This window comes from Megalobrama amblycephala, linkage group LG5, assembly GCF_018812025.1.
Source record: "Megalobrama amblycephala isolate DHTTF-2021 linkage group LG5, ASM1881202v1, whole genome shotgun sequence".
NCBI lineage: Eukaryota > Metazoa > Chordata > Actinopteri > Cypriniformes > Xenocyprididae > Megalobrama > Megalobrama amblycephala.
Window position 1 is genome coordinate 35617984 of NC_063048.1, and position 15202 is coordinate 35633185.

General features: G+C 41.1%; 1 protein-coding gene across 1 annotated transcript; it reads right to left on the reverse strand.

The window, feature by feature from the left end:
- Nucleotides 1-7078: 7078 nt before the first annotated feature.
- On the reverse strand, nt 7079-13219 carry LOC125269205 (protein delta homolog 1). The gene is made up of 5 exons (XM_048192052.1): nt 12869-13219; nt 12605-12668; nt 12296-12426; nt 11769-11913; nt 7079-8424 (listed from the first exon to the last, which is right to left on the reverse strand). The coding sequence occupies exons 1-5, from the start codon at nt 12975-12977 to the stop codon at nt 7749-7751; spliced, it is 1125 nt and encodes a 374-aa protein (XP_048048009.1). The 5' UTR covers nt 12978-13219; the 3' UTR covers nt 7079-7748.
- Nucleotides 13220-15202: the final 1983 nt, after the last annotated feature.

Here is a 15202-nt window from a genome sequence, read left to right on the forward strand (position 1 = left end):
TGGCCGGGTGCGTGTGCGTCTCTTACCTGGGGAACACATGGCACCAGGATCCACTATGGGAAGAAGGCGAGCCGGCGGAGGCAGTGTGATGCTTTGGGCAATGTTCTGCTGGGAAACCTTGGGTCCTGCCATCCATGTGGATGTTACTTTGACACGTACCACCTACCTAAGCATTGTTGAGACCATGTACAGCCTTTCATGGGAACGGTATTCCCTGGTGGCTGTGGCTCTTTCAGCAGGATAATGCTCCTGCCACAAAGCAGAAATGGTTCAGGAATGGTTTGAGGAGCACAACAACGAGTTTGAGGTGTTGACTCGGCCTCCAAATTCCCCAGATCTCAATCCAATCGAGCATCTGTGGGATGTGCTGAACAAACAAGTCCGATCCATGGAGGATCCACCTCACAACTTACAGGACTTAAAGGATCTGCTGCTAACATCTTGGTGCAGATACCACAGCACACCTTTGACGGGTCAGGGCTGTTTTTGCAGCAAAAGGGGGACCAACACAATATTAGGAAGGTGGTCATAATGTTATGCCTGATTGGTGTATATCATCTTGGTTATGCATGGAAATGTGTTTTTGAAGTACTCAAAGGCCATTCGGCAGTTTCCAACTGTTGGTCCTGGTCATTATCACTTGACTTCTCTTTTAAGTTAAGACTGTACGGCTGAAACCTACTATCTTAATCACATTTACATTTCTTTTTCATTCTTTGCTCAAGATTATTCGTCAAAGTTTTAGCTGTAAGTTGAACCAGTTTCAAGCTCTCTCAGGACTGAAGCACACGCACCTCTAAATACAAAATTCTCAAAACTCTCTCCAAAACAAGCAAACACATTGCAAAACAATACACATCATCAGAAATGGATTCACAAATCCCAGCAGTCCAGACAAAGATTCATCAAACACACCAACAGCGCTACATCAACCGTAAACAAACAGCAAATACTGCCAAACCACTTCAAATCATCCGCAAACAAAAGCAAAGACATAACAACACGAGGTCCTACCGGTTCGACGGCAGTAAGCATATCCAAAGACGTCTGTCTTGTTGTGCAATAATCCTTCACATTAAAACAAGCGAGAGCAGGTCGATACTCCATTCTTCCTTTACATCCATCCAAAGCCTACAGGACTATTCCTTTAATCCACTGGTCTCAAACTCACTCCTGCAGAGTTCAGCTCTAACCCTAACGAAACACACCTGATCCAGCTAATCAAGGTGAGTTGGAGTCTGAGACCACTGCTTTAATCCAAAGTCAACTCATGCATAACGTTTTGCTGACTAAATTGTGTCTGAGTGCAGGAATAACTTTTGTGACACGCCAATCCCTGATACTTGCATCTTGTTTTATTTTGTACGGTCAACAAAAACACGTGCTCCCGCACTCACCCTCGTTCTTCCATGATAACACATAAACATCACCTGCAAAGTTACGACGCTTAAAGTTCAATGCAAAGGAGGATATTTTCTTTTATAGAAACTACAACAAACGGCTGGTAGGGACTACAACGAGCTTCTTCCCGGGTTAGTGACATCACTAACCCTAAAATTTACATAAACCCCGCCCCCGAGAACACACAACAAAGGGGGCGGGGTCATGTTGGGCTGCTTTAGAGAAGAGGAAGAGTTGTTGTAGTAGAGTGTTGTTGTCATGCCGTCATTTTACGCCGGATTGCTTCACAAACGAGGGTCGATTCAACACAAAAGATGAACATGACGGCACATGCTAGTGGATGAGTTGAATCAACTCCACAGCAACTACATCAATTTATCCACTAACCATTCAGAAACGTCTAAAAGTTGTAACTTCTTCCTGAGTCTCTCCATCAGTGTCGACTCCGGTTTGAACAATGTAAGGCTGAACACCGTTACTGACAATCCTCATTTTGGCTGCGTGAGATTCTCCAGCTTTGTTGTTGTTGAGCTGTTAAAGCTCCGCCCTCTTCTGGAAAGGGGGCAGGAGCAGCAGCTCATTCGCATTTAAAGGGACACTCACAAAAACAGCGTGTTTTTGCTCACACCCAAATAGGGGCAAATTTGACAAGCTATAATACAGGTGCTGGTCATATAATTAGAATATCGTGAAAAAAGTTCATTTTTTTATTGTAAATTATTTTTAAAAATGAAACTTTCATATATTCTAGATTCCCTACATGTAAAGTAAAACATTTTGATGATTAGAGCGTACAGCTCATGAAAGTCCAAAATCCAGTATCTCAAAATATTAGAATATTTCCTAAGATCAATCAAAAAACGTATTTTCAAAACAGAAAAGTTCAAGTTCTTTAAAGTATGTTCATTTGTGCACTCAATACTTGGTCGGCAGCACATATTACAGCAAATGACTTGCTCCTAGCACAAATTACAGCATCAGTGAAGTGTGGCATGGAAGTGATCAGCCTGTGGCACTGCTGAGGCACTATTGAGCCTTCAGATCATCTGTATATTGTTGGATCGACTGTTTCTCATCTTTCTCTTGAAAATATCCCATAGATTCAGGGGTCAGGCATGTTGGCTGGCCAATAAAACGCAGTAATATCATGGTCAGCAAACCACTTGGAAGTGGTTTTTGCACTGTGGGCAGGTGCTAAAGTCCTGCTGGAAAAGGAAATCAGCATCTCCATAAAGCTTGTCAGCAGATGGAAGCATAAAGTGCTCCAAAATCTCCTGGAAGATGGCTGCATTGACTTTGCACTTGATAAAACACAATGGACCAACACCAGCAGATGTCATGTCCCCCCAAATCATTACTGACTTCAGAAACTTCCCACTAGACTTCAAGCAGCTTGGATTCTGTGCCTCTCCAGTCTTCCTTCAGACTCTGGGACCATGATTTCAACATGAAATGCAAAATTTACTTTTATCTGAAAAGAGGACTTTTGACCACTGTTCACTGTCCAGTTCTTTTTCTCCTTAGCCCAGGTAAGATGCTTCTGACATTGATTCTGTTTCAGAAGTGGCTTGGTAGTCCTTTCCTGAAGATGTCTGAGTGTGGTGGCTCTTGATGCGCTGACTCCGGCTTCATTTGACTCATTGTGAAGCTCTCCCAAGTGTTTGAATCGGCTTTACTTGACAGTATTCTCAAGCTTGCGGTCATCCCTGTTGCTTGTGCACCTTTGCCTACCCAATTTCTTCCTTCTAGTCAACTTTGCATTTAATATGCTTTGATACATCACTCTGTAAACAGCCACCACATTCAGTAATGACCTTCTGTGACTTACTCTCTTTGTGGAGGGTGTCAATGATTGTCTCCTGGACCATTGCCAAGTCAGCAGTCTTCCCCATTAGTGTGGTTTCAAAGAACAAGAGATACCCAGAATTTATACTGTAGGGATGGTCATTTAATGAAACTCAAATGTAAATATTCTAATATTTTGAGATACTGGATTTTGGACTTTCATGAGCTTGTACGCTCTAATCATCAAAATTTAAAAAAAAAAAACTTTTGAAATGTTTTACTTTACATGTAGGGAATCTAGAATATATGAAAGTTTCATTTTTAAAAATAATTTACAATAAAAAAATTAACTTTTTCACGATATTCTAATTATATGACCAGCACCTGTAAATGATCTGTGGGGTATTTTGAGCTGAAACTTGACACATTCTGGAGACACCAGAGACTCATATTACATCTTGAGAAATGATTATAGGTCTACTTTAACAGAAATTTTCATTAAATTGTGCCATTCTTCCACTAGAGTGTCTAGTCCTGACATAAAGTAATGCTGGTTAAATGTTGGTTTTGGGGGGTCGAATGTAATGTAACTGTTATTGTGAAATGTAACATACTGTATTGGCCAATTAGCATCCAGAACTGCAACAATGCATTTTAAAATATGTAGCTAAACTTTTATTGATCCTTCTCTCATATTTCAGATGATGCCACTAAAGTGTGACAGTGTGTTTTTATGTAAGCAGAACATGAAGGGATTTCCCGAGAAACAAAAGACACATTCAGAATCAACTGTGATTCCAGGAAACTCATTGAGGTTTGAGATAAAAGAATGTTTTTTTTTTTTTTTTCTACAAAGGGGTAAATGAGTCTACAGCCATTTCAGCCGGTCCTCTGATCTCAGTGTTTCATAAGAATATCTCCCTAAAGCGTCACAAAACTCATGAACAGTGCAAGAAAGAGGTGTTATTGTGAGAAGGGTTCATGGGAACACACTGCAAATGGAGGCATGCTGGACCTTCAGGCCTCCGCTTCAAAACCACACTGAAACTGTGATTAAATTCTCTATTAGAGAGCTTTTGTTTTTAACATCTTCCATCCTGCTATATAGAGATGTGAGGCTCTCTGAAGAGATTTAATGTCTGTCGACAATGAAGTATTGAGAAGGAGCTACACTCCTCTCCTTCTGTTATTTTCAACACGCATCTGGAACTCGTCTGTCAAACTCTGTTTACGGCCGTGAGGACGTGTATTTCATATTGCTCAAAACAGAACAGTAAATGGTCAATGAACAGTGTAAAACATCATGAGGTCAGGGTTTATTTGATAAAATGTTCTGCTGAAAGATCATGCACTTCAAAAAAATGTTCTTCCTCAGTGTTTCTGTCAAAATATCTAAACATTCTTAAATCAAGATACATTTACTGGAGAAGCAAAATGAAGTGAGTTTGTGTTTAAAACAAGAACAAATATCTGCCAATGGAGTCAGAAAAATAATCTTGTTTTCCCTTTGAATTAAGTTTATTTCAGTATCATTTATGCATAAACTCACTCCAAAAACTGATTTGAATCTTTTTTTTTTCTGCTGAAAGAAATGCATAAATGAAGAAGAAAGCCAACATATTAAATGTCACAGATGTATATTTACTGAGTAATCCAGTGTTTTGTAGATGAGGATCAAAATGACCATTTTCACCTGAGATTTGGAGCCAAATTAGAGGAGTGTAAAATGACTTTATAAAGATGGCAGCATCATTATTTTATTTTCACACAGAGATTGGAAGATCTATTAGTGAAATCTGTTGACTTTATCAATCTGTGTTTCATTATATGCCAACAGTGACAGTTCAAACATGGGAAAAAAGCACTTCTTGTGTTTTTATCCTCAAGTTTGCATGACTGTAACTCAAGAAGTGTTAAAGATATCTTAATATCCTTTTAGATTCTGGTTCTGAACAAGAAGTTCTTATAGATATGGGGATCCCAATGTCACTCTCTGTTCAATTTGTTTTCAGTGACGGAAAACCAAATGTGGTTCATGTTGCACACAGCTGATACTTTCTGCTTTTAAAGAGGAATATCTGAAGAATAAATAATGTTGAAACTAGAAATGTATCTTGTTTCTCTCTATCAAAAGAATCACATAGAATAATCCTCTCTAAAGTACCAAAAATCAAATGAAATTGGTTTAGTTGAGGCACATTAACTTGCTCTCAAAAGTGTCTGTATAAGAATCTATATTTGAATCAGTTTTAGGGATATTTGGATGATGGGATTTTGTTCATTTTAACAGCTTCTGAAGCTACCAAGAGTTCGAAACTACACATTACTGCATTGACTTCCCTATATCTGAGATTGAACTCTATAGGCCTTAAAGTTTCCAAAAGAAAAGTTTATTAAGAATGAGAATCTAGAAGGATATTAAGATATCTTGAATACTTTTGGAGTTACAGACATGACAACTTTGGAAAAGGAGTATTTATGGCACTTCTATACAGGAATGTTCTATGCAATTGAGATGAGAGAAAAACAACATTATTTGTTCTTCAGATATTCCTCTTTTGTAATGCAAAAAGTATCAGGTGTATGCAAAGTGACCCACATTTGGTTTTCGATCACTGAAAATGGGTAAAATTCAACAAATTGAACACAGAGCCACATTAAGATCTCCATATCTCTGGGATTGAACCATCAAGGGCCATATGAAGATACCAAAAGAAAAGTTTGTTAAGAACCAGAAACTAAAAGGATATTAAGATATCTTTAATACTTCCTGAGTTACAGGCATGCAAACTTTGTTGGCATATAATGAAACACAGATTGATAAAGTCAACAGATTTCACTAATAGATCTTCCAATCTCTGTGTGAAAATAAAATAATGATGCTGCCATCTTTATAAAGTCATTTTTACACTCCTCTAATTTGGCTCCAAATCTAATTTTGACAAAATAGTGATTACTCAGTAAATATACATCTGTGACATTCAATATTTGGGCTTTCATCACTATTTATGTTTGTCTTTCTACAGAAAAAATATTAACAAATATCTATACAAGAACGTTTAGATATTTGTGCTGGAAAACAGAAATACTGAGGAAGAATCATGCTTTTGTAAATCATGCAACAGAAAAAGCCAAGATTATGACAGAAATCCTTGCAGTTTCTCAAACCAAAGTTTTTTTGGCATAAATGTGCTTCCATATGTACCACACCAAGCCATATAAAATAAGTAAAAACTCAAGATGCGATGCATCTCTGGCCAACAATGTAAATGCTGCTGTAAATCTGAAGTAAAACAATACAGGCACGCTGAATGATATGAATTAATATTCTTCTGCAATCAGATAATCAAAATCAACCGTCCATCAAATCACCTCTGAGATCACTGTCGTCACATGATCTCATTACAGTGTTTGTATCTCACCTGCTCCCGCGTTAACGCTGCTCAGTGCATGACGCTCGCGCTGCTGCCGCCTGCTGGACACACGGAGAATCACCGCCATTGCCACCGACGCGTCACGTGATGCATCACGGAGAAAAAAACGTGTTGAAAGACGTCGTTACAGTATATGTAGCCAAAAATATGTAGCCATGCATTTTTGATTTTTGAAGTATTTGGCGTTCAGAGGTGTGCACGAGAAGAGCCCATGGGAAGTGAATGTGAAATTCTTGCAGCCGTCATTAACGAGTGTCACCGGTAGAGGGCGTCATGTGACCATCTATACTTCAGGAGTAAAACAAATGATCATTTCTGACAACACAATCTATGGTCAATCAACGAGATTATTAGCTATTGTGAAGGTCATTCTTTTCTTCAATTTATAAAACTAACTAAAATGCAAAACCATATTGGCAAGAAAGACAGCATGAACAATCATCACTGGAGAATGATTATTACTCTACAACATCGATAAACACTGGTTTATTAAGTGCTACATTAGTCATCCGATCACATGTAAATCACCTGCTCAGGTAAACAGTTCATCTGCTCGGCTTTCCTTCAGCAGAGGACTAACAGAATCAGTGATGACTACAGAAAACTGAAGACTTCAGAATGAGAATCACGTTCAATCTGGGAAAAATAAAATAAATAAATCATAAATAATATGATTAAAATAAGTAAATAAATTACATTAAAATACATACATGAATAAAATGAGTGTTTAAAAAAATAATATATATTAGTGATAAATAAATGAAAAATAAATAGATAAAAAAATAATTAAATAAACATAAAACGAATGATACATTTAGCAGTAGGGTGAATTCCAGTTGATAAAGACACTTTTTCCCAGTCAACTCAATGGCAAAAAGTGTCCCAATCAACCTGAATTCACCCTATATCACTTAAGTGGGTAGAAAAAAAGTATAATAATGAAACTTAATAGAAATTATTTTTTAATTTACATTTTTTGAGTGTTTAAAAGATAGATAGATGCCTTTTAAATGTCAGGACGGGGTCTCTCGCATGAGGACGATCATGTTTGTGTTCCAACAGTAAGTTCATGGAAACCTTGAAATCCTGCAGCGGTGTGAATCACAGACACACTGACACGATCCTCTGTCAGATGGAGGTGTAATGCCTCCCATAGTTACTGAGCCGGATCTTCTCGGGCAGGATGATATTGACGGGCTGCTCGGCGTCAGATCGCAGGAGGAGATCCCTCTGATGCTGCACCAGCTGCCGGTACCTGCTGTTGGCCATCCACGCCTCGCAGCGGTGGAAGAAGATGATGCCTGTCGTGACCAGCACCACCAGACAGGTGAGGAGACCCAGAACCACGAAACAGATGACCTGGCTGCGGGTGACCAGCGATGCAGACGCCTGAACCGGCCGGAGAAGCTTGTGGAGAGCCGGCGCGGCGTAGTGCTGCACTTTAACTCTGCGCTTGAGCTTGTTGACGTGAAGTTCACAAGACGGCCCGGTGAATCTGGGAAGGCAGGCGCAGCGGATCCCGCCGTCTGTGCCGTTCACGCAGGAGCCTCCGTTCACGCAGCGGCCGCTGGAACACGTCGAGAGACTGCCGCTGCAGACCGGGCCGGAGAAGGGCGGCGGACAGACGCAGGTGTATTCCGGATCCTGACGGACGCACCTGCCACCGTTCACGCACGGATTGGGCTCGCAGACGTCAGGCTGGATCTCACAGAACGCGCCGGTGAATCCAGGAGGACAGAGGCAGGAGGGACGGCTGTCAGAGCCGATCGTGTCCACGCAGGTTCCTCCGTTCTGACAGTGAGAGCTGCGGATGAGAGAGAGGACACGCATCAACACACACGCTTCCTGACACTTCAGATGGACGGAGCAGCTGCAGTCTGAATCCATGCGGCTTAATTCAGCTTCATTTGTGTTATCGAGCAGCTCCACAATTCATACACAAGCCTTTGCATTTTATATCAAAATATTCAAACAACACTGAAAAATGCTGGTAAAAAACAACCCAAGTTGGGTTGAAAATGGACATGCCCAGTGACTGGGTTGTTTTAACCCGCGATTGGGTTGTTTTAACCCAGCGATTGGGTTGTTTTAACCCAGAGACTGCTTTGTTTTAACCCAGCGATTGGGTTGTTTTAACCCAGCGATTGGGATGTTTTAACCCAGCGATTGGGTTGTTTTAACCCAGTGATTGGGATGTTTTAACCCAGAGACTGCTTTGTTTTAACCCAGCGATTGGGTTGTTTTAACCCAGCGATTGGGTTGTTTTAACCCAGCGATTGGGTTGTTTTAACCCAGAGACTGCTTTGTTTTAACCCAGTGATTGGGATGTTTTAACCCAGAGACTGCTTTGTTTTAACCCAGAGACTGCTTTGTTTTAACCCAGCGATTGGGTTGTTTTAACCCAGCGATTTGGTTGTTTTAACCCAGCGATTGGGTTGTTTTAACCCAGCGATTGGGATGTTTTAACCCAGCGACTGGGTTGTTTTAACCCAGCGATTGGGATGTTTTAACCCAGCGATTGGGTTGTTTTAACCCAGCGATTGGGATGTTTTAACCCAGCGATTGGGTTGTTTTAACCCAGAGACTGCTTTGTTTTAACCCAGCGATTGGGTTGTTTTAACCCAGCGATTGTTTTAACCCAGTGATTGGGATGTTTTAACCCAGCGATTGCGTTGTTTTAACCCAGCGATTGGGTTGTTTTAACCCAGAGACTGCTTTGTTTTAACCCAGCGATTGGGTTGTTTTAACCCAGCGATTGTTTTAACCCAGTGATTGGGATGTTTTAACCCAGCGATTGCGTTGTTTTAACCCAGCGATTGGGTTGTTTTAACCCAGCGATTGGGTTGTTTTAACCCAGAGACTGCTTTGTTTTAACCCAGAGACTGCTTTGTTTTAACCCAGCGATTGGGTTGTTTTAACCCAGCGATTGTTTTAACCCAGTGATTGGGATGTTTTAACCCAGCGATTGCGTTGTTTTAACCCAGCGATTGGGTTGTTTTAACCCAGCGATTGGGTTGTTTTAACCCAGAGACTGCTTTGTTTTAACCCAGTGATTGGGATGTTTTAACCCAGAGACTGCTTTGTTTTAACCCAGAGACTGCTTTGTTTTAACCCAGCGATTGGGTTGTTTTAACCCAGCGATTGGGTTGTTTTAACCCAGCGATTGGGATGTTTTAACCCAGCGACTGGGTTGTTTTAACCCAGCGATTGGGATGTTTTAACCCAGCGATTGGGTTGTTTTAACCCAGCGATTGGGATGTTTTAACCCAGCGATTGGGTTGTTTTAACCCAGAGACTGCTTTGTTTTAACCCAGCGATTGGGTTGTTTTAACCCAGCGATTGTTTTAACCCAGCGATTGGGATGTTTTAACCCAGCGATTGCGTTGTTTTAACCCAGCGATTGGGTTGTTTTAACCCAGAGACTGCTTTGTTTTAACCCAGCGATTGGGTTGTTTTAACCCAGCGATTGTTTTAACCCAGTGATTGGGATGTTTTAACCCAGCGATTGCGTTGTTTTAACCCAGCGATTGGGTTGTTTTAACCCAGCGATTGGGATGTTTTAACCCAGCGATTGGGTTGTTTTTAACCCAGAGACTGCTTTGTTTTAACCCAGCGATTGGGTTGTTTTAACCCAGCGATTGGGTTGTTTTAACCCAGCGATTGGATTGTTTTAACCCAGCGATTGGGTTGTTTTAACCCAGAGACTGCTTTGTTTTAACCCAGCGATTGGGTTGTTTTAACCCAGCGATTGGGATGTTTTAACCCAGCGATTGGGTTGTTTTAACCCAGCGATTGGGATGTTTTAACCTAGCGATTGGGTTGTTTTAACCCAGCGATTGGATTGTTTTAACCCAGCGATTGGGTTGTTTTAACCCAGAGACTGCTTTGTTTTAACCCAGCGATTGGGTTGTTTTAACCCAGCGATTGTTTTAACCCAGTGATTGGGATGTTTTAACCCAGCGATTGCGTTGTTTTAACCCAGCGATTGGGTTGTTTTAACCCAGCAATTGCTTTGTTTTAACCCAGCGATTGGGTTGTTTTAACCCAGAGGCTGCTTTTAACCCAGATACTGCTTTGTTTAAACCCAGCGATTGGGTTGTTTTAATCCAGCGATTGCTTTGTTTTAACCCAGCGATTGGGTTGTTTTAAACCCAGCGATTGGGTTGCTTTAACCCAGCGATTGGGTTGTTTTTAAACCAGCGATTGGGTTAAATGTTTGCCCAACGTGCTGGGTAGTTTTATTTAACTCAACTATTGTTTAAAAATGATTATATTGCTGACTTAAAATGAACCCAAAATATGTTGGAAATTACAAATCAGACACATAATTACTAGAGGCAACAATAATAACCAAAAGGTGAACATTTATTAATGAGCAATTTAATAAATGTTTAAATGTTTATTTATTAATCTTATAAATAAATGTTAATTTCCAACATATTTTGGGTTCATTTTAAGCAAAAAAAATACAGTAGCAATAGTTGAGTTAAAAAAAAAACTACCCAGCAGATTGTGCAAACATTTAACCCAACTGCTGGGTTTGTCCATTTTCTACCCAGCATGGGTTGTTTTTAACACAGCATTTTTATAGTGTCATTTATTTTTCTCTGTTTCTGTCACCTGACAGAGTTTGACTTGCTTATTTGGGATTTAAAAGACACTTAATATTCAGTAATATCTGACTGATCAGAAAAATGACTATTGTCTTCTATAGAGCTGCTTTAATATTTGAGGTTTGCATCATTGATTCTGTTATTTTCCTCTTTATTACTGTGAAGCTGCTGTGAAATAATGTGTATTGTATAAAGCGCTGTAGAAATAAAGCTGAGCTGATATTATGCATCTAATGTTGTTTAAGACTATTTGTTTTGTTGCTGCACGCTTGATGGATTGCACTTGATTTCTTTTCAAAGGTCAAATAAAACTGATCAATGGTCAATAATTAATGCAGTGCTGGATGATCTCAGGTCTGCAACAAAACAAATAGAGTCTCGCCACAAAAGTCTTAAACAACACTTCTTCGCATTAGATGCATAATATCAATTCATATCAATACAGCTTTATGTGAGCAATATTTCTGTCGACTAGTAAACATGTTTTTCGCTCTACACTCGTTTAACAGAAGAAACAGTCTGTCATCAGTGTTACCCGTCGGCTGAACAGGGTTTCTTCAGCTGGCAGTTCTCCCCCGTGTCTCCAGCAGAACAAAGGCAGACGTGTCCACCTCCTCCTCCCTCCATCTCCACACAGGTGGAGTTTCCCGAGCAGGGCTTTGATGAACACAGACGAACATCTGAGAGGAAAAACACACATTCACACTGTTACCGTCACACACATTCATACACTGCTGCTGTGACTGTATCCTAAAGCATGTTCTGGAGAATATTGTGCCATGCTGGATTATCAGTCTATTTAAAATAAATCCATTCCTGCAAGTTCAGCTCTGTTGATACTCCTCCTCAGGGAACGTTCTCTCAAAGTTAAGAGAAAGAGAAAATGTCCTCAAAACATTAGCACAAAAACTTTTAAATGTCTTATTTTTAATTAAGATATTTTTAATCTTTTCTCTTCTCCAGTAAATGTATCTTGATTTAAGAATGTTTAGATATTTGTGCTGGAAAACAAGAAAAAATACTGAGAAAGAACATGATTTTTCTGAGTCTAGGACGCTGGACCTCGATCACAGCGCGCTCCCGTCCAGCCGCGGTCACAGATGCACTGTCCGGGCTCTTCACACGCTCCGTGCGCGCAGCCGGGTGCAGGAACGCACTGATCGCACGCCGCGCCTCGCCAACCGGCTCTGCACCTGCAGTTCACACCACAACACCTGCTTTACAAATGCGTGTCTATCCTCATGTGTCAATGACATTTAACTGCTTTTAAGAGCATTCTTGTGAAAGATCAACATCTGTCACACACTGACAGCATCTCTGATATGAGTTTAATATGATTCTAAAAAGGTGAATGACGTCTTCAACACACACCTGCATTCTCCAGACTGCTCACAGAACCCGTGGTGTCGATGACATCCAGCACCACATTCTGGACCTGAACACACACACACACACACGGTACTGATGAATAAACAGTCGTCTGTCCGGAGTCTGTCATGCATCGTGTCTCACGCGCACTCCAGCACATGAAGTTGACTGACAGAGCAATAGAAATGCAACAGATACTGATGGTGTGCGTCAGTCAGTCAGTGAAAGAAGAGCGACGGAGCGTAGATATTAAGATCGATATTTCACCTTGAGTAGAAACGAGCGCGCAGAAGAGCAGCAGAAAAGAGAATCCGAGCCGGAGAAACACATTCATCCTCCCGGAGCTCGAGCCGCGATCCTCCGCTGATAATCGCATTCACATCATCATACAAACTTACTGCAGAGCGCGAGCAGGACGTGTTTGAACTAGTCCTCTGAACTCCGTATGAAAACAGACACTCTGAAAAACGAACAAACTCGTCTGAGAAAGTCCAAGACGGACAAAGCGAGTTTCATTAGTGAATCTGACTGAAGCTCCGCGAGGTGCTGCTGCTTCAGACACACTAAACTCCACCCACCAAACACCTTCAGTTACGCGCATAAACATCGCAGAACTAAACTCCACCCATCAAACACCTTCAGTTACGCGCATAAACATCGCAGAACTAAACTCCACCCACATAAACATTGCAGAACTAAACTCCACCCATCTCCACCCATCAAACACCTTCAGCTACACACATAAACATCACAGAACTAAACTCCACCCATCAAACACCTTCAGCTACACACATAAACATCACAGAACTAAACTCCACCCACATAAACATCGCAGAACTAAACTCCACCCATCTCCACCCACCAAACACCTTCAGCTACACACATAAACATCACAGAACTAAACTCCACCCATCAAACACCTTCAGCTACACACATAAACATCACAGAACTAAACTCCACCCATCAAACACCTTCAGCTACACACATAAACATCGCAGAACTAAACTCCACCCATCAAACACCTTCAGCTACACACATAAACATCGCAGAACTAAACTCCACCCATCAAACACCATCAACTACACACATAAACATCGCAGAACTAAACTCCACCCATCAAACACCTTCAGCTACACACATAAACATCGCAGAACTAAACTCCACCCATCAAACACCTTCAGCTACACACATAAACATCGCAGAACTAAACTCCACCCATCAAACACCTTCAGCTACACACATAAACATCGCAGAACTAAACTCCACCCATCAAACACCATCAACTACAAGCATAAACATCGCAGAACTAAACTCCACCCATCAAACACCATCAACTACAAGCATAAACATCGCAGAACTAAACTCCACCCATCAAACACCTTCAGCTACACACATAAACATCGCAGAACTAAACTCCACCCATCAAACACCATCAACTACAAGCATAAACATCGCAGAACTAAACTCCACCCATCAAACACCATCAACTACAAGCATAAACATCGCAGAACTAAACTCCACCCATCAAACACCTTCAGCTACACACATAAACATCGCAGAACTAAACTCCACCCATCAAACACCATCAACTACAAGCATAAACATCACAGAACTAAACTCCACCCATCAAACACCTTCAGCTACACACATAAACATCGCAGAACTAAACTCCACCCATCAAACACCTTCAGCTACACACATAAACATCACAGAACTAAACTCCACCCATCAAACACCTTCAGCTACACACATAAACATCGCAGAACTAAACTCCACCCATCAAACACCTTCAGCTACACACATAAACATCACAGAACTAAACTCCACCCACCAAACACCTTCAGCTACACACATAAACATCACAGAACTAAACTCCGCCCACCAAACACCTTCAGCTACACACATAAACATCACAGAACTAAACTCCGCCTACCAAACACCTTCAGCTACACACATAAACATCACAGAACTAAACTCCACCCATCAAACGCCTTCAACTACACGCATAAACATCACAGAACTAAACTCCACCCATCTCCACCCACCAAACACCTTCAGCTACACACATAAACATCACAGAACTAAACTCCACCCATCTCTGCCCACCAAACACCTTCAGCTACACACATAAACATCGCAGAACTAAACTCCGCCCACCAAACACCTTCAGCTACACACATAAACATCACAGAACTAAACTCCGCCCACCAAACACCTTCAGCTACACACATAAACATCACAGAACTAAACTCCACCCACCAAACACCTTCAGCTACACACATAAACATCACAGAACTAAACTCCGCCCACCAAACACCTTCAGCTACACACATAAACATCACAGAACTAAACTCCGCCCACCAAACACCTTCAGCTACACACATAAACATCACAGAACTAAACTCCACCCACCAAACACCTTCAGCTACACACATAAACATCACAGAACTAAACTCCGCCCACCAAACACCTTCAGCTACACACATAAACATCACAGAACTAAACTCCGCCCACCAAACACCTTCAGCTACACACATAAACATCACAGAACTAAACTCCACCCATCAAACGCCTTCAACTACACGCATAAACATCACAGAA